General features: G+C 31.7%; 1 protein-coding gene across 1 annotated transcript; it reads right to left on the bottom strand.

The window, feature by feature from the left end:
• Positions 1 to 528: 528 nt before the first annotated feature.
• Positions 529 to 19,989, bottom strand: LOC143046537 (MAM and LDL-receptor class A domain-containing protein 1-like). The gene is made up of 14 exons (XM_076219693.1): positions 19,911 to 19,989; positions 17,126 to 17,386; positions 16,575 to 16,715; positions 14,518 to 14,868; positions 13,577 to 13,717; positions 12,550 to 12,897; positions 11,803 to 11,937; positions 9,654 to 9,998; positions 7,768 to 8,046; positions 6,746 to 6,781; positions 4,575 to 4,631; positions 3,410 to 3,454; positions 674 to 724; positions 529 to 539 (listed from the first exon to the last, which is right to left on the bottom strand). Exons 1-14 carry the CDS (start codon positions 19,987 to 19,989, stop codon positions 529 to 531), a joined length of 2,280 nt encoding a protein of 759 aa, XP_076075808.1.
• Positions 19,990 to 21,830: the final 1,841 nt, after the last annotated feature.

Raw genomic sequence — 21,830 nt, 5'->3', positions numbered from 1 at the left:
AACACATAGCGTATGACCGCAAACTGAGAGTATAGATGTTATTTAATACAAGAATTAATACCAGAGAGTATCTCTGGATTTTTGGTAAAGAATAAAGGGACCCTTCATTAGAATGCTGAACTAGGGAAGTAAATTGATAACAGGGTATAATATATTGGTAAAAAAAGAATTAGACAATAAAATTGTAAGCTCTAATAACATTATTAATCAACATTAGTTTTGTTTTTTGTTTGTGTAACTTGTCCAAACGATTCTGCTTTTAAGACATTTGAAATTGTATATATTTAAAAACAAAATGGTAACACTATTATATCTCGAGATATAATTGTTATATGTATATATAAATTATTATTTTGTGATAAACGTAATGTACAATTATATTGAATGAAATAGCTTCACATTTAACGACTCTCCTATTTCTAAATTGAAAGTTAAGTTCGACCAAATTCATCACTACGTTTTATAATTGATGTCACGTGAACCAATACTGCCTACATCTCATTGGAATGCTGTGTTTAAAGTTTACTTTCATATCCAAACTTGAATAATATTAACAAGATATATTTAATCATAATTTTGAAATCTGTAAACCCAAAAAATGAATAGGGTGTTTTTGAAAATTTATGTTTTGCTTTATTAATTTTGTAAATTGTGTATATTTTGTGCATCATACCTTGCGATACGACATCTGATGTCGATGGTAAATGCACTGTTGTATCTACAACTGGAAAAAAATAACAAGTTAATGCAGAGCAGTTGAATAAAGTTTTTAACGTCTTTGATTATGCAAATTATCAATTTGGAGACACTCCTCTGTAGGTACTTACTTTGGAAGATTTATTTGTAAATGATAAATTTTTTGAAATAATACATTTTTTCTCTTATTTTTTTATAGATGTTTATGATTTGCTAGTGGAACGAGTAAGACACCAAGCCGAATGAGCATGTCACATGACTCAGAAAAAGCCTTTTCGAGATGTTAATTTTCAAAATTATTTTACTCGCGTAGTGGTATTATTTATATGTGGATTCTTACAAATTCTAAAAAAACTTCTAGTTAATGATGAATATTGGACTTTTTCTGAACAAAACTTTTGATTCTTCGACCCTGTATACCACCATTCCCCACGTGAAATTATAATTTAAATACTTTGAACGACAAATTATTTTATATTTCTTCCTGTGTGACGTTTGCATTATGACGACACACACGTGACTCTACACTAGAGTTGATTGGAATGCAGTCACAGGACTTGAAATAGTTCAATCCTTTATGAGTTGATTTCAAATACATATATAATGAATGTGGTTGCTAAATTTGATAGATGCTTCTTGTGCTTCTTTGTTTAATATTTATTTGTTTTTGTTCTAATTGAGATTGTGAAACAGTGATGACTGCTGTACCCCTTTTTAACAATATTACCTATAATGTCTGTTTTGTTTATGCATCGTTGTAAATATAATGGATTTTGGTGCGACTGTCATAAAAGTGATAGATTTAGCGCTATAAAACCAGGTTGAATCCACCGTTTTCAACATTCAAAAATTCCTGTGCCTAGTCAGGAATATGACAGTTGTTGTCCGTTCGTTTGAAATGATTTATAATTTGATGTTTCCATTTGATTAGGGACTTTCCGTTTCGAATTTACCTCGGAGTTCTGTATTTTTGTAATTTTATTATTTTCATATTTTACTGACGATTCTAATATGACGTGCTTCTTTCGCTTTGTGAATAAACCCGAATTTAAATCCAATAAAATTCGTTAGCACATGCGTATACTGACTACTGTAGAATAAGGAATTTTATTAAAGAACAGAGGGCCGAAAGATACCAGAGAACCAATCAAACTCATAAATCGAAAATAAACTGACAACGCCATGGCTAAAAATGAAAAAGACAAACAGACCAACAATAGTACACATGACACAACACAGAAAACTAAAGAATAAGCAACAAGAACCCCAGGGGTGATTTCAGGTGCTCCGGAAAGGTAATTTAATTTATGTCTTGAACCTAAAACACTTCCAAAGTCTTAAATGATGTCCATGTCGTTACTTATTCATGTATTATGACAATAATGTGTTGGAATTCGAAATTGACATATTTGACCTAGATACGAAAACCTTTCATGCCGGCTGTTCAAAACTCCTCCCTCTGAAAAATACCGTTGTCAGTCGTTTGCTCGTTTACAAACAAAAAGGGAGGTTCATGGAAGAGCCTACACAAACGCCCTTCAACTTTACACATTGGAAATAGAAATTATCTTAATTGTCCTAATCATAATCGAAATAATTATTCAAGCTATACTTTATTGTAGTTTTAACATTGGTTGGCATTACATTCGTGTTTTATAGCCCTCACTATTGCTGCGGTAAAAATAATCACAAATATAATGCGTACCTATGTTAAAACTGACATAAAGTATAGCTTGCGTCAATTATTTCTTAGATAGAGGTTACAATTATACAGTTCTTACTAAATTTCAGATATATATATATATAGTTTTTGGAAATATAAATCGAAGTTTTGATTAATAATACTATTTTTCTTCACGGTTTTAGGATAGGACCTCGTGCAGAAAATGCAAAATGTTTGTTTTCTCGCATTGTTTTTGAAATGTATGTGTGAAATCTTCGATCAACTGCAACAAACGATATCACCGCTTATAAAGGGATGCAGTCTTTTAGTAGGAACTGTCATTTTTCCGTTTGCTTTCAGCAACTTTTGTTTATACTGAATTAATAAAGCTTTTGTAACCATCAAACGATATGTAATATCTTTATTTTAGAAAAAAAATTAAATTCTTCTGATGAATTATACGTTTTGATATGACAGCAAGGTAAGTTTAGATATACGAAGACAATGGATTGAGATTTAAAAGAGTGGGAGCTTGGATGTTTTCATTCAGTTTAACCACTCACTACGTTCAATATATATAAGTGTCGTTACAAAAGATAGGACCTTTATCAATATACCTTTGTTTAAGATTTGCCTTATTTTTCAAGTGTGTAATAAATATGAAAAATATGCAACAATTCTGACATTTTTTATAGGAGGACTTTGTGTATCCTTGACATTTGTTCATAGTGACAGAAAATAAAAGCAGAAAGTAAATACTAATGGCTATCAAACGATATTTCATGCAAGTAGGTGTAAGGAGTGAATTTTAATTGGATATTGTTACTCCACGTCTTAGATACCGGAAACTCTTTAAAGAATCATTTAACAAAAGTCTGGTAGAATTTGATTTAACAATTTCAGATAGTGAACGACGAACACTAAGTGATGACAATGATTGCATGACGTAAAAGTCCGATGTGCTTTAAATGAAATGTTTAATTAAATATATGAATATATACATTTTAGCTTTTTACAATTTGAAAATTAATTATATTTTGAAATGCATACCTTGCGATATAGCTTCTGAAGTATACAGCAAAGGAATGGTTGTACCTGCGAATTTAAATGAACAGTTTAATGTTAAACATATTATATTTGAAATGCTATTCATCATTACATTGCTATTCTTCGATTGGAGAGCATTCAAGTTAAGTTGAATGTTTGTGAATATCGTTCAATTTTTCATATGTTTATCGTTTTCTTGAATTTATTTTTAAACGGATAAATTATCTTGAATTACAGGTTTGATAATATCCATTATTAGCGGTATGATCTATTTTATTGGTAAATTTTAAAAAGAAGTTAAAATAATAAGAGTGAAATCCAAAGTTGTATGTATACTCCGCATTTTTAAGTAATAGCCTGGGTCAGATACGTTCATAAGAGAATTTCTGATTTGAAAGGAGTAGGTCCGGTAAGGGCCGATTTCGGTCTCAAATTTCAGGTTCATTTGACGAAATATTTTTGACACTTTTTAAACTTTATAGTGTCTATTTCAGTTGATTCAATTAGTTTATGTGAAAGATTTTAACTGAGTTACCAACTAAAAACGCTCAGATTCAAGCTGAAATATGACAAATCTATCAAATATGCCAAACAATGTCACTTTTCAGATGTTTTTTGTCAAAAATGAAAGTGGTCCTATCCGTGTTCATCCTTAACCTTTATATATGTTATGTATTATCATCAAAAACAACTTACATTTCAATATTAAGAATGAACACAAATGCGGCCACTTTCATTTAAGACGGAAAACGTCTTAAATTTAACTAAAATGCTAAAGTTGTGAAGATTTCAGTAATTTACCATGACTGAATGATGTTTGTACCCGATATATGTGCAATTTATTGTAAAAAAACCAGTCCATATTTATATAACAGAAGCACTCTACTTTCCAATAAATAACTAAAAGTTAACATTTTAACCATTTTGTAAAACTGCTATATATTGGAGCAAAAAAGGGGTCTTACCGGATCTACTCCTTTCCTGGGAGTTCAGTATATTTGTAATTTTACTTTTCAATTGTGTGTTCTCTTGTATTGATTACACCATATCTTACTAGCAGGTATTTCACTTTATGTTTACGTTTTTTTATTAATAGATGATTGCTTTTTGTGACCTTTTAATGAAAAGAGGATCATTTTAGTCTTTTTGTATTACGTGTAAGTCCTACCTGCACTTGAATCGTCTCTTGAAGTAGCATCTAATGCAACTGTAGTAGTTTCCACAACTGAGAATAAAAAAATGATGAATATCTATATATTTGTAATACATTAAAATCGGAAGTCTTACATCATGTACATGTTACGGTTTTTTTTTGTTGTGTGTAGGACATTATATAAATAACACATATCTGAAAGGGTGATAGAGCAGAAAGTTACCCCGATAAAATATTGTCAACCGCAGCGACGCCAAGGTTGACAATGCTTTTTCGAGGGGTACCGATCTGCTCTATCACCGTCTTAGCTATGTTATGTGTTATTTAATCTATTATCCTGCATGTCCTATCATTATTGTCTCTTACAGAATAATTCTAAGTATTTTCTATGACGTCACGTACATAGCAACGTTAACGTGTCGGGTATTAGAAAAATCCACAGAAGCGAATTAAGATGTTTTTATTTTATTGTTTTGATCTAGAATCTGAGCCAAACCAAAAATTTAAGCATTGTTGCAGTAGAATGCATTGTCCTTTCAATTAAATATTTTTGATTGGTCTGGAAGAGAGGGTGACAATCAATAGATACCAGAGGGACATTCAAACTCATAAATCGAAAATAAACTGACAACGCCTGGCTGAAAATGAAAAAGACAAACAGACAAACAATAGAACACATGACATTACATAGAAAACTAAAGAATGAGCAAAACGAAACCCACCAAAATCTAGGGGGGGGGGGGGGTCTCAGGTGCTCCGGAAGGGTAAGCAGAATCCGCTCCAAATGTGGCACCCGTCGTGTTGCTTATGTTATAACGAATCCGGTAAATAGTCTAATTCGGTAGGTCACATTCATGAAAGGAAAGGAGAGTGTATTTACGACGTTAGGAACATATCCGATATCATTTGTGAAACGGTTATTCCATAACGGTCAACCAACTCATGATGGCGTCCGTAAAATTTACGAAGGGATGATTTCAACTTCACCTTTTAGAACACTTGGTTTAATAGATTCCTTGTGAGCAACAATCCTCCATCAAGAAAATCATGATAGGAAATGCAAGCATATATCGGATCAATTGGATATATATACCCCGTATGCTGGAATGTTGCTACTTAGAAATGGAAAGTAAATTAACACCCTCGCATTAGTCAATCAAAATATGACATTTTAACGTTAGGTATAATAATACAAACTGCGATAAAATATGAAAACATCTTAATTCTGATTATTGTACTTGTTGATTGATACTAACCATATGTAAAGCAGTTTTAAGGTTCATCGGGTTTTAATTTCGTTAGAAGACTGAACGTAACAATTGTTGTAGTACATGCAATATAAATGAAGATGGAAGGAATAACTATCATCTTATATCAAATTCTATTGGTTTTGTTTTCAAGATACACTATCGTTACGCGTTTGATCACCCAAATAATCAGCACGTATGTGGTGACATGAAATATCGTTGATCATTTTGACATGGTCATAGTAATAACTCATTCGCAAGATAAGACCACACGAACTTTTTTTGGAAAAACCTTTCGGAATTTTGTTCTTCATTTGTTCTTTGTTTCCTTTTTTGATTTAAACGCGTCGTTTGTAGATCGAAAACGTGCATGGCGTACACAATTGTAACCCTCATGGTCTATAAAAATGTTTCTCTAATTCTTCGTTAATTTATCCCTTTCTGCACCCATTGTATAAAGAAATTTAATCAATGTGTGGTTCATTCGATCCCAGTCCTTCATTGGTTAACATCTGATTGTGACGTCGAATGTTCTTGCTTTCCTCTGACTTTCCTATTGTGACATCATGAAAAAAGGTGACCACGCCTGGTGTTGTCACGTAGATCGAGAAAGAACCCATCTTTTTTCAGGTCGTTCATCTCTTCTACAAATCATTAGAGAAACAGATTCCACCACCAAATCTCGTGCAATACGATATTTATCCACTCTCGACACTTGACTTTCCCGATTGGATACATATCGTATCACACTGCAGTGGCAGAATCTATATATATATATTTAAAAATTAAAGTGCAAGGGATGCTTTGATTTTGCAGTTTAGAGATGGGAAGTTCCCAACTGGAAAACTGATGACATCTGTTTTGTCTTAAAGGTTATCTCAAGCCGACCCTGAATTTTGTTATTCAAGAGATCACGCCCTTTTTTGTAACTTTCTTTACCTTCACTTGAACTTTCACTGGTAGAAGGTACCTCAGCTGGAAAACAGAAAGCAAAAACACTAAAAGTGTATGATTATTTAATTAAAAGAAATGCGAAAGGTAGAAGAAGGACATTCAAACTTATAAGTTAAAAGAACCAAACACCGCCATTGTTAAAAAAAATAAAACAGACAAACAACAATACAGAAAACCAAAGATTGAGCAAAACTAAAAGTAAAGCAAATCCCTACAAAACTAATAACAAATATATGAAAACTAGATGTGCATACGCACACATCATGCAGATGCCTCGCGTCCCTTTTGTAATATACGTTCAAAATCGTTGATAATAGAGTTTTATTACACACACTACATAAACTTTACATTATCAATACATGCAATTCCCTATGGAAATTAGGACAACGTAACACGATCATGTACAATGCATGCCTTCCAATCATTCCATAATCCAAATTTAACTTTCACTCATTTGATACATCAAATATAATTGACCTTTTGCAAATGGTTCTCGTAAACGTTCTTTATCACGCAAGATAAACGTTTCACCATAAAAAAGACGAACAACTCCCTCATAATTTAACAAAATATAATTGAACTATTGCTCACAATATCTGCACCAGGGGTAAACCATGCAATGTAACGTTGTTTCTTTGTTCTTGAACCAGGTCAAGGTTCAACAAATCTGGTCTGACGAACACGTATTATTGTATATATACCTGAAAACAGTTGTCCTATAACTGATAATAACTATATGTTTTTTTAAGAAATCGGTGAACGATTGATAAGTTGGTATTTGACGCTACCTTCCTACAACTTGTTTTTTTTTTGTGTTAGCCAGTTTATATTGGTGGTGGGAGGCTGAGTTTCTGGGGAGAACCATACACTTTCAGATAGAAATGTAAAAATTCCAGTAAACTAATGTTGGAGTCGAACAACGAGATATCGTTCATTTATTTTAACTTTGATATATTCTCCTTATACATATCAAAACAATTATAATTCTATTGGCTTTGAAAAAATACCTTCACATGTGTACTCGACCGAAAGATAGTTTGATTGAAAACATCTTTCGTCTTCCATAATTTGTTCTGAAAGATCAAAGGTGCAAATGTCTGAATTGTTCACATCATTACATACAGTTGTAACTGATGTTTGGACAGCTTGGTATATGGTCGAACAGTCGTCAACTTCTGGATCAAATACTAAAGATGTGTCATTAAATTGTAGATAATGTTTTGAACATTCATGAAGCGATATAGATTCATCAATGTTGAGACATTCCTGGGAAGTTCTAATCAAACCTACAAATACCAAACCTTACAATTAAATAATTGACCTTGCATTTTAACAATAATTTTAATAAAATATCTATTTTATTGTGCTTTTTGAAGAAACAAAGGATTTCATCAGTTGCCAAAGGTAAACGCAAGGCGGGAAATATTGCGTACATCCTTATGTTCCAATTATGTCTGTTTTTTGTATACTTTTGAACAAATAAGTTTTTAACGTTGCTACTTCCGATTTACCAAATTGTACTTCAGTTTTCAAACGATCCGTAACTTCACTCTTTTTGTGCTACCCTAGCAACGCTGCTATTGTAGATTAATGCACGACTGAAAAAAATATTCATCCATTCGGATTTAGCTCGGGATTTACCCATCTCGGTAGAATTGCTGATTGGACTTCTCTCCTACACGGCATTGATTACAAATATATTCCTTTCTAGGAACTTTAACTTTAAATTCGTGCTTTACTTAACAAAAAAAAAAAAAAATCACTTCCGGTTGACTTCATACAGGTCAAATTTTGGGCAATTAAATGCACTAAAAAACCCCACACTTGTAATTATTGCAAAGATGCTGATAGAGCTGAGGTGATTCTAATCTAAAATTATTCTTTGAACTTCAATTTCAACGGAACTCAAATAACAGGTAACTAAATCATTTCTGTTCATTGCATATGATAAAGACATTATATAAACAATCAGTTATTTTATTGCATTTTTAAACATTAAAGGGGAGAAATCTCCAATGAATTGCCGTTGTGTCCATTTTACTTATTAAGCCATAAATCGTTTCACTCATCATTGTGTTTTGTAGATGACCTATACGGCTTTAAACAAGTAGCGATAAGGAAAAGTAATACGTAAGATCATGATCCTGACCTTCTTTCCTTGTTTCTTAGATCTTTCTCTCTTATAGTTTAAGTTATATCATCATGATCATCATTCAGCTTACATGAACATTTTTTTTCTTTTTCGAGAAGATATTTAAAAAATTCATTGCAAAGCTGCAGTCCTATGAAAATCAAGGATTAACACAGATAGCCGCTAAAATTACTCGATCTCAAGTAAAACAAGTTGAGGCCATTAAATATGTAGTTAAATAGATTAGTTATAGTCGCAGTGTGTGATGAAACAAAACAGGAAGAGATAATTTTGCCAGGACAAGGTGAACTTGTTTGCAATTACACATAACACAGATATGCTACAGTGTAAAACACATGACAGATATCATTTACATGTATTTTATGTAAATGTGATTAGATAATGAATATTTTTATAATTGAGGAAAGTACCCCAATATTAATTTTTGATGACATTATTTCAGAAACTACTTAATGACGTGGAAGATCAATGTTGCAGTGTTGAATTTATGATATGCTATCATATATTGTCAAAAGCGGTAACGTGTTGTCATGATGGCAAGTCAAATATCATGTTTATTGTGGTTATGCTATACCGATCCTAGGAACGAACCTAGTGCAGTGTATAATGTTTAACAACATCGCAATATTGGTCTACAAGTTGTTATGCAATTCGTGAAACTTCAGCAAGACCTTTCGGGCTTCCTTGTGACAATCAAAACACATGCAGATCCTACAATATCCTTAAGATTGGTTTTCTTACCTGAACACGAACGCTCAAGTAGTGAAATATCATCTAATGCTATAACACTCCAAAAACCATTCGCTCGTACCCCTTCAAATATAATTCTGTATGGTTCTGATTCAGAAATGGTTAAATTAGCAAATTTCCAGTGGTTTGATGTAGTTTCGTTCTGTGACCAACGCAGCTGAGTTGTGTTTCCTGATTCAGTGTAAACTCTTAATGTATCTGGGTCTATTTTATACATATGATACCAGAAAGTTAAACAAATATCACCATCAGGTTTGATAATGATACTTGTAAATTTAGACTTCATATCCGAATTTACTGGACCTTTAACTTGAAGGTAAATGTAATGACCATCAACTTTTGGAACAAAAAATAAAAAAGAAGAAATAAATAGAATGAAAATTGAGATTAAAATAATAATTCACTGACATCATCTGACTTTGTTTACTCACTCCGTACCTATATATGTAATGAAGAACAAAGCGACAATAATAAGCGTAATTGTAAGTTTCGATAAGATGTATAATACCACATCTTCCTAAAACGTATATCTATATATAATCACGTGGAAATATGGAACAGATTTTCATGACATATTAACAATATGACAGGAAATATAAGCAGGCATTAGATAGGCAAAATGATGTCTTCGACACTGGACAAACATATGAATATTATATAAATTTGTTGATTGCTGTTTAACGGTACATTCAAGACTGCTATTTCTTGGTGGTCAGTTTTTACTGGTGAAGAAGCCGGAGTGCACAAGGTAGATCCACTGACCCTTGATAGTTGAAATACCAATCCTAGAAAATTAATTTTGGAATCGAGGGCATCTGCAACTTTATAAGCTTGGTGTATCAAGTCTATGCTAACATGATTTATTTAATAATTCTTACTGGCTACTAGTTTTCAGTAATTGTGAGTTGTTCTTTTACAGGGATATTGATTGTTTTTATGTAAGTAATTTTTTCGTGCGTAATGCCAATCTGATGAGTCGTGCAATTTTAAAGTGATGTATTATAAAGTTCTAGTAGTGCTTGAACCTGTGTCCCTAGTTGATATAAGGGGCGGATACAACTATTGATGTATGTAAAAACAATCTCATTTTAAATGTAAATAAACTCAGCATAGATACAGGATTAACTTTTGTATACGAATAAACGTCCGTAGCCAATGGTTGTTGAAGGAGGTAAAACAAAGCGAAAATATTTTTCTCTTCTAACCACAGGTGGTTGAAACAAATCATTGACAGCCACCTTATAATTAGGTTATTCAACTGATTAAAATTGAATCAATCTCAACGAGGTCGATTAAATATAACGATACCATGACAATTTTAAACGACTAATTAAATCTTCTGACAAGATGAACAACATGATAATGGACTGAATAAATCTAACGCAGTGATAAATAAAATTTAATGACTCGCATGAATTAACGACCAAGTGAACAATATGACCCTTAACAGTATGATATCCAGTCATCGCAGTAAATTACGGTTGCAAATGCTTTATTATATCCCTAAACATGTTCACTGTATCATGTTAAATGAAAACGTCTACTTTAGGTATTTGAGAAAGTAAATTTATATAGGTTTTTCAATGATAAAGACCGTATTTACCCCCAAATATAATTCATCAAAAAGATGTCTCGAGTTGATAATGAAAAAGCCATATGGTGATCTCAATGTATTGATAGCAGTCCTATCGAATTTCCCAACTTTTACATTTATGCTCTGTCGACAATAAATATAAGGGGATTGACCTCTTTCCTCTCTGTATGAAGAGTAATTTTAGAATTTGATATATCAAAAACTATACAGTAAACTATCATCATCATCAGATCATTGACGTTGACGTTAGAGAGAATACATTGTGAATACATATCATTTATGAATATTCTTGAAATCAGACTTTATAAGGGTTGTTAAAATATTTATAGGTTTATGTATTATTCAAAATACCAATCAGGACGAGTTTCATTGGATCAATACCAATTTACGTCATAACTTTGTTTCAAATACAGTTGATTAAAGCCAACGCTAAAGATTATTGGAAGTCTTCACTTCACTTAAAACTTTAAGAGATTTAAATTAGCAAACAACAAAAACATGAAAACTTATGATATGTAGTTTGAAAATTATAATGTAAACCCTTACCAGTTCCAAAGGTGTGATCAGTTATCGGTCCAATTGTACTGTCTCCTTTTGTATTTGTTTTCCAAATGTATGTCCTATTGTTAGAACTTGCCAACCAACTACATTCGACTTCAAAGTTACAGTCCAAGAAGAAAGCTAAATGTTAAATGTTCTCGATAGTTTAATAGAGCATTGATAGTAAAGTGAAGAGTTGGGCAATGCAAAACCTCAAACAGCGTCAAATATAGCTATATACATTTGTAGTTACTAAGTTATAACAAAGTAAAACATGTAAAAGATTTCTTTCAATTGTAAATTTCATTATGTACAATACAAAAAATAAAAAAAAGCAAACAATCGATTCCATAAAAATATGTATCTTAGTACCAAAATAGATGATAATAATCAAGCTTTTTATCGGAATTCACACTTTTATACACATCACATGGTCAACTTTAAACAAACAATACCCCAAAAAGATGATATACAAACATCTTTTGATAAATATCATTGTTTTGCGCATACGGTAGCACCATTTTGTCTGGGTTGTGAAATGTTTTGACACTCGGTAAAAACCGTTTAATGTCAAAATATAGACATGGAGAAAATCTTTCTTTTTAAATACTTTGTTTTTTTCTTTTTTCTTGAAATTTGTTTCAAAACTGGATTCACAACATTATGTAAAAACGTCGAAATTAACAGTTATAATCTAACCAATTTCACGAGTGTGACCGTAACCAAACTTAAAAATATATAAAGTAAAAATACCTCTTCTATTACACGATCCGGGCAGCAGTGAAATGTCATCTACTGCTATATCACTTCTTTTCGTTGAACCTCGAACCCCTTCTAACGTTATGTTGTGAGGATCTAACATTGAAATATCAACGAATGCTAACTGCCATAAGTCTGGTTCATTTCCTGATCTTGACCACAGCTTTTCTGTCAAATTCTCCGATACAAGGTAAACATTTAACGTTCCATTTTCGCTTCCATACATACGAAACCAGAAAGTAAAACAGGCATCACCTTCCGAAAACACAGTCACACTTGTAAAATTTGATTTCCGCCATGGTTCGATGTTTGAAGCGTTGAGGTAGATGTAATTTCCATCATCTGTTGGATAAAACAACTTGATTTAGCAATTTAAAAAGAAACAATTAAAAACCTGATATTTCAGTGTATGTTTATTAACAACAGTGGCGTGACAAAGGAAGGAGTTCCCTGAGAGGCTTTATCCTAAGGGTAACCACCACTGTACAGTGTAATGTTTATAAACTGACTACAATGGTTTTGGTTTTATTATCTATTAAAAATTACTGAGAAAAGTATTTCAAACATATTAAATCTGCATGATTTACACCATTTTCTAGCGTTTAGTCTACGAGGGTACAGTACCTCTGATGTCAGCGCTATAGTACTGAAATGATTTTCGATAAATGAATTTGAATGTCTCTTTGGTATCTGTCGCCCCTTTTTATAACACAAATGGATGAGTAACCTAAAACACACAATTAATTGACATGACATGAATTGGTTCTAAGCAATCAAACTTGTAAACATACACCACAGATATACAACACAACTCACTTTAAAATGTTTACGTTAGTTTGACGTACCTATTCATTTATGTCCATCCAGGTAAATCTGAATGTCGGCTATTGATGAATTAATGTCAGGGTTTTAAATTTTTGTATTCTAGCGTTCATGTTCAGGCAAATGAAGACAGTTCCGGAAGGATCATATTGTTATCTTAATTATTATATAATATAAGTAAATCTTATAAGCAACTTACAAATTCCGTATGGATGATCAACTACAGGTCCTGTATCATTGAAATGAGTTTCGCCAGAAATAACAGTCCACATATAGTCAGATTTCTGCTCTACATTCCAATTGCAAGTTCCCTTTTCAAAGTTGCAATCAATGGCAGAAACTATAACAACATGATCATAGGGAAGTTACAACATTAACGGTAACAATTGTACAGTTCTAGGTGCAGATTTATGTTTCGTCAGTAAAGCTAGAGGTAAACAAATATGAAAATCGAACAACGTATACAGACATTTGAGAGCCGGTATTTTGAACAGAACAAAACGTAAAGCCATTCTGGGGAAAAGGAATCAGAGGTATGCATAACAGTGAAACATTTCTAAATCTAAAATGATTTCGAAAATGTATTACTAGCACACCAAATCAAATGTCTCTTCAGTGATGCAAGAGATCAACTTAACTTTACGAAATTCTGTACAATCAACTGTACTTTGCCAGATCATCTTCATATTCTACTATGGAATTGTCCGTGAAATAAGTCAATATTTTGTCTACATAGACGGGTTATATAAAAAACTGCGACTCTGTTTACTCACCTAATAGCATTAACCATATGTGAATTCCTTTAGAACTAAAAAAACTCTGATAAATTTAAAGTCTTGTTCATTATCTGAAATCAATTTCACCAATCCATCGACTATGTAAACCTTTTACCTCCCTCTTCCACATGAAAAAGTATTACCCGTCTCAAAGAAATAATCCACAATACTTTACTCCATAAAGATGGAACCAAACACTGCAAGTTTGTTTCACATTTGGGAATTTAATCAACATATTTTGTTACAATTGAACTATGAAACATGAAAATAGAAATGAAGAACTAGTGATCAGTTTGCCGGAATGTCGTATTGACAAAATAAATGAAAGTTTATGTTTGTTTTAAAAGATAATTACGTGTCATACCTTTCTTACAATCGGTGTTGGTGATGAAGATATCTTCAATAGAGATTTCACTTTTACTTCCGTTTCCACGAATGGCTTTAAACATAATTCGATATGGCCCTGTATCATTCAACGACAGTGACTGGAAATACCATTTGTTTCCTTGATTGGCTGATTCTCTCCACAGTTCAACAGTACGATTATCATTCAGCATAAATACTTTCAATGTGTTGATGTGTTCCCCATACATGTGATACCAGAACGTCAAACACTGCTTTGGATTCGGTATAATCAAACCAGACAGCAAATCAGTTTCCTCATTTGGTTGCGATCCATTTGTGGACATAGTGTATACATAGTATCCATCACCTACTAAATATTTGTTAGTATACAATGATAGGGATGCAAAAGTAAACATACTACAGGTTGTACTTTGTAAATACAGCTGTTTCTCAAACCACGCCTGCTTTGGGTAGATATAGAAAATTCATAGATAATTAATTTTGTTTACGTACTGGTTCCCAGTGAAGAACTCTATGTTTGATCTCATGGAGCCTTAACTTGGGAATTTTACCAGTCAATATCCATGTGCATACTGTTTATATTGAAATCTGTGTTAACCCTTCAGTCAAGGTAGGGGTTAGTAATACATTTAGTGTTAGTTTAAACTCTTGGAAGTTCGGGGCATATAAACGTTGAAAATATGCCGCACAGGGCATAATTTGATCTTTGAAAAAAAAGTAGTGCATATGAACTTTATATCCTAGGATATAATATTTTTCAAAACTTCATAGTAAAAGGGGTACAGTTTTAGCAGTAAAAGGAGCTCATATGGAAAATTCTATTGTCGATATTTACAGAAATTCAACCTACAAGAAGGTTTTAAAGTTTCCCCTGTATCATTTGAACTGTGTATAATTGCAAGTGAACGTCTAAATACGTATATGATATTTTAAATAATACTTTACTGAATGTCGAGGGATTTTTTTTACGGACGTTATCATGAGTTACATGGCTATAATGAATATTTCTGCTACAGTTGGCACAAAGATTTCCTTTACGGAAATATAATATCGTATTTTTTTTCTTACATTGTGACTAGATCAGACTTATTACTGTTCCAACCATAAGTAATACGAGGGATACAACTATAGGGGCAGAATCTGTGAACCCTTATCGCCGCAATATAGCCTTTTTGTGCTTTTTATGCATTTTTAGAGCAAACACCAATCATTCAATCTACCAACCCTTCCACCTAATACCATCAATTGATTTTGTTTGGGTACGTGTAAACTATACATGATATTATGTAGAGAATAATGTAGGATCATCCTTAACTTTAAGTTCCGCTTTATATATGATGTATTCAAGGTGACTATGTTGAATAAAAAAAGTAAAATTACAAAAATACTGAACTCCAAGGAAAGTTCACAACAGAAAGTCTCTTATCAAATGATAAAATTCAATGACAAAACAAAAAAGCATTTCACGCTTTGTAATAAAAAAGCAACAGTTAAGTCTGATTCATATCTTCTCTTTAATCTAGAAATTGACAATCACGGTCGGTTGAGAATAAAACACTTGGACAGAAGAGTTGATTTAAACTTCAAAATTGGTATCTTTTCAATTCTACAAAGTAATAATCAGGCAGGGCCTCTCGTTAGTCTTCTATCTTAGTTTATTGTGAACTTATGTTGTTATTACTATTCTGTAGTGTTTTTTTCTTCCGCGGCGTACGCGTTGTCAATTGATATCAACTTATTAGTTTTGAATGCTAACACTTCTTTATCGATGGTGGTGTAATTCTGTTTTTATTGTTCAAGTAAATTCTTAAACACGATGCAATGTCTTATTGGATTAAATTAAATGAAACGTATCATATTGATAACAAATATAAATTGTACATACACTGTCATTATATCTATTCTCGAATCAACCCTAGATTACTATTATTTGTCTTGAAAACTTCGAATTTTTCACGTTAACATAGTTTTAAAAAACTGATCAAACTCATGAAATAAAAAAAAAAATATGATTATAATTCATGTAGTGGTACATTTTATTAAATTGCTATTTACCAGACGCAGTTGTATTTCTTTCTGGTCCTGTAGAGTTTCCAGGAGATTTTCTGCGTCCGCGTATCCACTGGTAAGTTCCATTACAAATGACCGACCAACCGCACAGATCATCTTCGAAAGTACAACTACCGTTAACAGTTCCTGTAAGAGATTTAAAATATAATTCCATAACATGTAGTTAAACATGTAAAAAAATAACTACATTTACATATATTAAGCATTCTTTTTTTCCATATCTTGTATCTTGACTTTGCAAATTATGATCTCATGATCAATGTAATGCGCACTTACATTAAACATGCATTTGAAAAATCAGTTAAAAGGCTGACAAATAAATATACACGTATAATATTAACACTCTAAATGTGGTGCACACCTATGCTTATATTTTTGATTCGAGTGTACTTTTTACAATTGACCAGACTAAATTATATCTATCACTCAATTTTAAAGCTTATTTAAACAAAATTGAACACTGAGGTTTTCTTTGCATCTAATTTTGTTTGATTTCTTTATTGGCCGAATCTTAATTAATATATTACAATATTTACTTGTGCATGAATAAGAAACAGACACGTGTCCATAATTATTGAACAGGCATGACTCTGGAATAATCTTTGAGATAGTGCAAGATGGTTTTTTATTACAACGCTTTTTAATGGCATTTGTCTCTTCTTCTGTCAGATTACAGTGCTTATATTCTGAGCATGTTGTCGGATATTGTTCCACATTTAGATCGACTATTGTAATTTTTGTATTGCCTGCACAGCTAATTTTACTTGAGTTGCTTACAAAGGTTTCTTCTGAAAAACCTACAAAAGTAATGTAATAGATATAAATTCATTTGGGTAGTCTGTTTCAGTTATAACGACTTAGTACATTTTAACCTGTCTCTCTGCGTTTTGTTTGATGCTTTAACTAGCTTGCTAATGAGACAAATGCAGGTAAATCATCAACCACATTTCATACACACTTTTCCCTTATAAATAAGTTCTATCACTTTTCCATGAAAAAACAAGTGCATTTGATTTGATTAAAAGTTCCTTCACTTCTCCCTTAAGAGAACAATAGTTTTTATTCTGATTGTTTTTTAATCCTTGATTTTTTTCTTCTGAGTGTTTTTTGTTTTGTTTATATAACATATTGAAAGACACTTCTGCACTTACTTTAACAACCACTGTTAGATTATTTTTGACTTTTGGGGTTGATCGTCTCTACGGTAGATTTCGCCTCTATTTATCAAAAGATATTCAGTATATATGCGATAAAAGATAACATAAAAAACAGATTACAATCTCCAGCATTATGCAGTCGGAAACCCGGTTGAAATAGAACAAATGAATCGAAGCTCTTTGTTAGAGAAGGCTATAAATGCTTATTGAAATGTTTACCATAGTGACAAAAAATTTAAAAGCTAATAGAAGCAAACAAAATTACAATTTTCTTCTCAATTACGAAGTGTTTCATTTTAAAAACACCATTTGCATTAGTTTTCAATTTATCTAGTACATAGTTAAGCAAAACAATTAGATATCAAGTCGACGACATGGGTATCTTTCAAATTGGATGTAGAAAATGCATAACCTCCGATTTAATTTTTTTTTTACCACGGACGGAAAACATATCAATCTATCAGTTTAGTAATTTTCGTGTCTGCCCTTCCATTATGTGACTCAAGAAAAAATTCCAAAAAATGGGTAACAATTGTATCGAAAAGAGAGAATCGAGTGCACCTTTTTATGTTAGGGCGTGTTTGAGTTGAATATTTTGTCTTGGTATCGTACAAAGCAAGAATATTTCATACATCGTTTCGCTTCAGATTCTATAATTTTTATATATCAAAGCTACAGGTTGACTTTATAACATAAAAAAAAATCACGGTACTAAAAGGTAAAATATATGGGTCAAGTGGAATTCCTATCTAACGAATCACAAAAACAGATTAGGTGTGTTCGAATAGCTATTTTTTTTTACTGAAAGTTCTTGACGACAGTCTTTCAAGTTGGATGATGAAAATGCATATCTTCGAAAAATTAAATTTTTTGTGTGTGTGATAACCAGGGTTTATAGTCTTCAACCACTACGAAAATCTAGTCTGCCCTTCCACGAAATATTTAATTAGAATTTTTTTAAATGTTTATGTATTTTCGAAAATCCCACCTGACAACCGATCAGACAATAGTTTTAAGTTGAATCAATGCAGACAAGATCATTAACTGATGCTCATTAGCTAGTTGATACATTTGTCTTTTAAAATACAACTGACATATAAGGATCGAAATGGTGCAATGTAGATAAATTTATCGGTTTCCGAGAGCAAAATTGGCAGCGCGTCATCCCTACAATGGCTACCATTTCTACGATTGTGAAAATGAACTGGCGTAAGACAAAGTAGAATCCTGACTGTATGGTTCTGTCTTTAATTAAGTATCAACGTGCACTGGATATCTACCTAGTACCATATATATGATACAGCTAGAGGTGAAAATTGATTAGGTTTTAAGGATTTCAAATGGATTATTTCTGAATTATCATTATGATAATGAGCATAATCGCTCTAAAAAATTTCAAGACATTTTACAAAAGTTTGTGTTGCCTTTCTTCTATTTGCTTTTGGACTATATCGGTTGAACTCCTTTAGCATGTTTATATGGCTTATTAATTGGAATTTGTATAAACTGAGGTATCAGTGCCAACTATAATAAAATGCTTCATCTGTCTCTAGTTTCTAATATAGGGGAAAACACATTCCAGTGACATGTACAATCTCATATTTTCAATATTCCATATCTTTTTATTGACATCTAGAATCACAATTAAGCAACGATAATCTGACAAAATTAAGCTATAAAACATCAACTCCTTGAAAAAAAAACCAATAACACATGATAAAATTTAAAAATGAAAAAAAAACTTAAAAAAAAAAGAAATATTCAATAAAATCATGAAGAGAGTATACAGTTAAAAGAAGTACATCATTTTATCAATATGCAATTGAACAATGTTGAAATCAATTTTGTGGTATCTCAAATGTGTGATCGACTACAAAAAACGGAAACATATACCATTACCAGAAATTTTAAGATTGATAATGAAATATAATTTTCATACAAAAAATTAAGAAAACGTATAATAAATGATGTTCCATAATTTGACAATAATACATGTATATAAACTAAATTAGCACAACACGTACAGATTTTACAAAATTAATGTATAATTGTATAAATTGAGTTTGATATTAAAATATAGCTACACAGCTTCAAATATCGTATAAAGGAATAATTAAATAGTTTTACATATACAAAACATTTAAAAAGTTTTAGAAGAACTTACCCGTATGATTTTGCTCCATTGAACAAACATACACAAATAAATGTAGAAATGATAATATAACATTCAAATTTGAATCCATCTTTTTAAAGGAAGTTTTACGGTCAATGGGACAATATTCAAGGTATATTTCCGTGTTTCAAATCAATATTCACAGTCATACAAATACGCTTTATCTAAATATCAAAGGTGTACCAAAAATTCAATTAAAGAATACGTGTATGTTTTAAATATACATTTATCAAGACAAAAACAAGGAAGATGATATGTTAAATAATGGAAAAAAATAGGTAACCTTCACATACATAAAGTAGTAAATAAACATTTAGCATTGTCATAAGATGATGCTCTTTGAATCATTTGCTGTTGATGTGACGTTTTATCAAGTTATGATCATTATTTAAAATGAAATTCAATAAAATCAGTTACATTGATTTTTATGTCTTGAACTCATTCCAACTCTCAGATAAAAAAAAAGATCATCTCCCCTTCTCCTCCATCTCCTCCTCCTCTTCCTTAATACCAGTTTGATGCGTGAAACAATTTAATGTGATAGTCATTTGCTGATGTTTAACTAACGATGACGTCAGAGTGCCAATCTAACTTACGAATTAATGAACAATGCCATCGTCCGTTCATCTCAAAATATAGACTATTAAACGGTTCAAACAAGAATATCGTCAAATAACACATCACATTAGTGTATAACCAGTTTACCTGAATTTTTAATATATCATCTAACGCTGGCATTATATTAAGATTTGATTAAATCGGCATGCAATTTATATAAATATTATTGTAAAATTTAGCGATGCAAAATTTTGAATCACAGATAATTCAAGAAGGCGAAGTTCAGAAAAACTGACATCATCATACGGTATCAATCAACGGAACAAGGGAAATACACCGATGGTTACGTTATGTAGATAATGAATTAATAACTTAGAACTCTTACTGTGTCAATGCACCCAGCTAGCTTGTTTTAATTGATGTTTTTTTTCTAATATTAAACACTCAGGTTGTTTCTGATTATTTGTTCTTGTCCTAATTGATTTGCTACTTTTTAACCTCACTGGTGTAAGTCGACGTTGGTTAGCAATCAACTAGTATAACTCTAGTTAGGCTAAGTAGTTCTTCAAACATGAAATTTTATAACATTTTTCTTCATTATAATGAATATTCATTTTTAATGACAATAATTGTTATAAAGAATCAACTGCCGAATTTGTTATAAGTGTTTTCTGTGTGAAATTGTTAGTGATCGTTATTAGAGTGCATTAGCTGATAGAATCATTTTCATAACAGCGTGGACAACCACACCACTTATGTTGGCAATAATACTGAATCATTTACCTTTAACTTGTTTGTCATCGGCTATCAATGACAGTGAATCAGTTTGTTAGAGGCCTTTAAGTACGGATTCAAATAGAATAAAAGAGTAAAGTACATGCAGGTGCAAGCGATTTTTAAAAAAAAAGTTGTCAACATTTAATTCAACACAAAAGGTTTAGTCCTCTGCTAGATGTTCGTATTATTTTATTTAGACATTTAGAATTTCTAGATACCCACACAGTGTAAATGTTTTAACACATATGATATGACAAGCGGGCGTTACAGACTAACTTTCACCTAATCTGACCCAGTCAAGAAATGATCTTGTCCACGCTGTTTTGAAATGATTCTAAAAAGAATCAGAAGGTAAGTTCTGAATTATTTATAGGTGTTGTCTTGGTGATCAATTTATGATGTCTCTCACTATATCATAGTTTTAAGAAGTATATCCAAATAAACACAGATAAATGTAAAATAGAGATAATAGAAACTTTAAGGACATTCAAACTAATAAGTAAAAAAAAACTGACAACGCTATTGCAAACAACATCACTTGACAAACAACAGTAGACAAAACACCTTACTAGGCAC

The sequence above is a fragment of the Mytilus galloprovincialis genome, chromosome 9 (assembly GCF_965363235.1).
Source record: "Mytilus galloprovincialis chromosome 9, xbMytGall1.hap1.1, whole genome shotgun sequence".
Lineage (NCBI taxonomy): Eukaryota > Metazoa > Mollusca > Bivalvia > Mytilida > Mytilidae > Mytilus > Mytilus galloprovincialis.
The sequence above is the reverse complement of the archived record's forward strand: the minus strand, read 5'-3'. Positions and strand labels throughout refer to the sequence as shown.

Coding starts and splice junctions, on each gene's coding strand:
- LOC143046537 (XM_076219693.1), bottom strand. CDS start 19,989: ATGGATTCAAATTTGAATGTTATATTATCATTTCTACATTTATTTGTG. Junction 8,047..9,653: donor ACTTGAGCGTTCGTGTTCAG/GTAAGAAAACCA, acceptor TGGTATTTGTAG/GTTTGATTAGAACTTCCCAG. Junction 725..3,409: donor TTCAGAAGCTATATCGCAAG/GTATGCATTTCA, acceptor ATTTTTTTCCAG/TTGTAGATACAACAGTGCAT.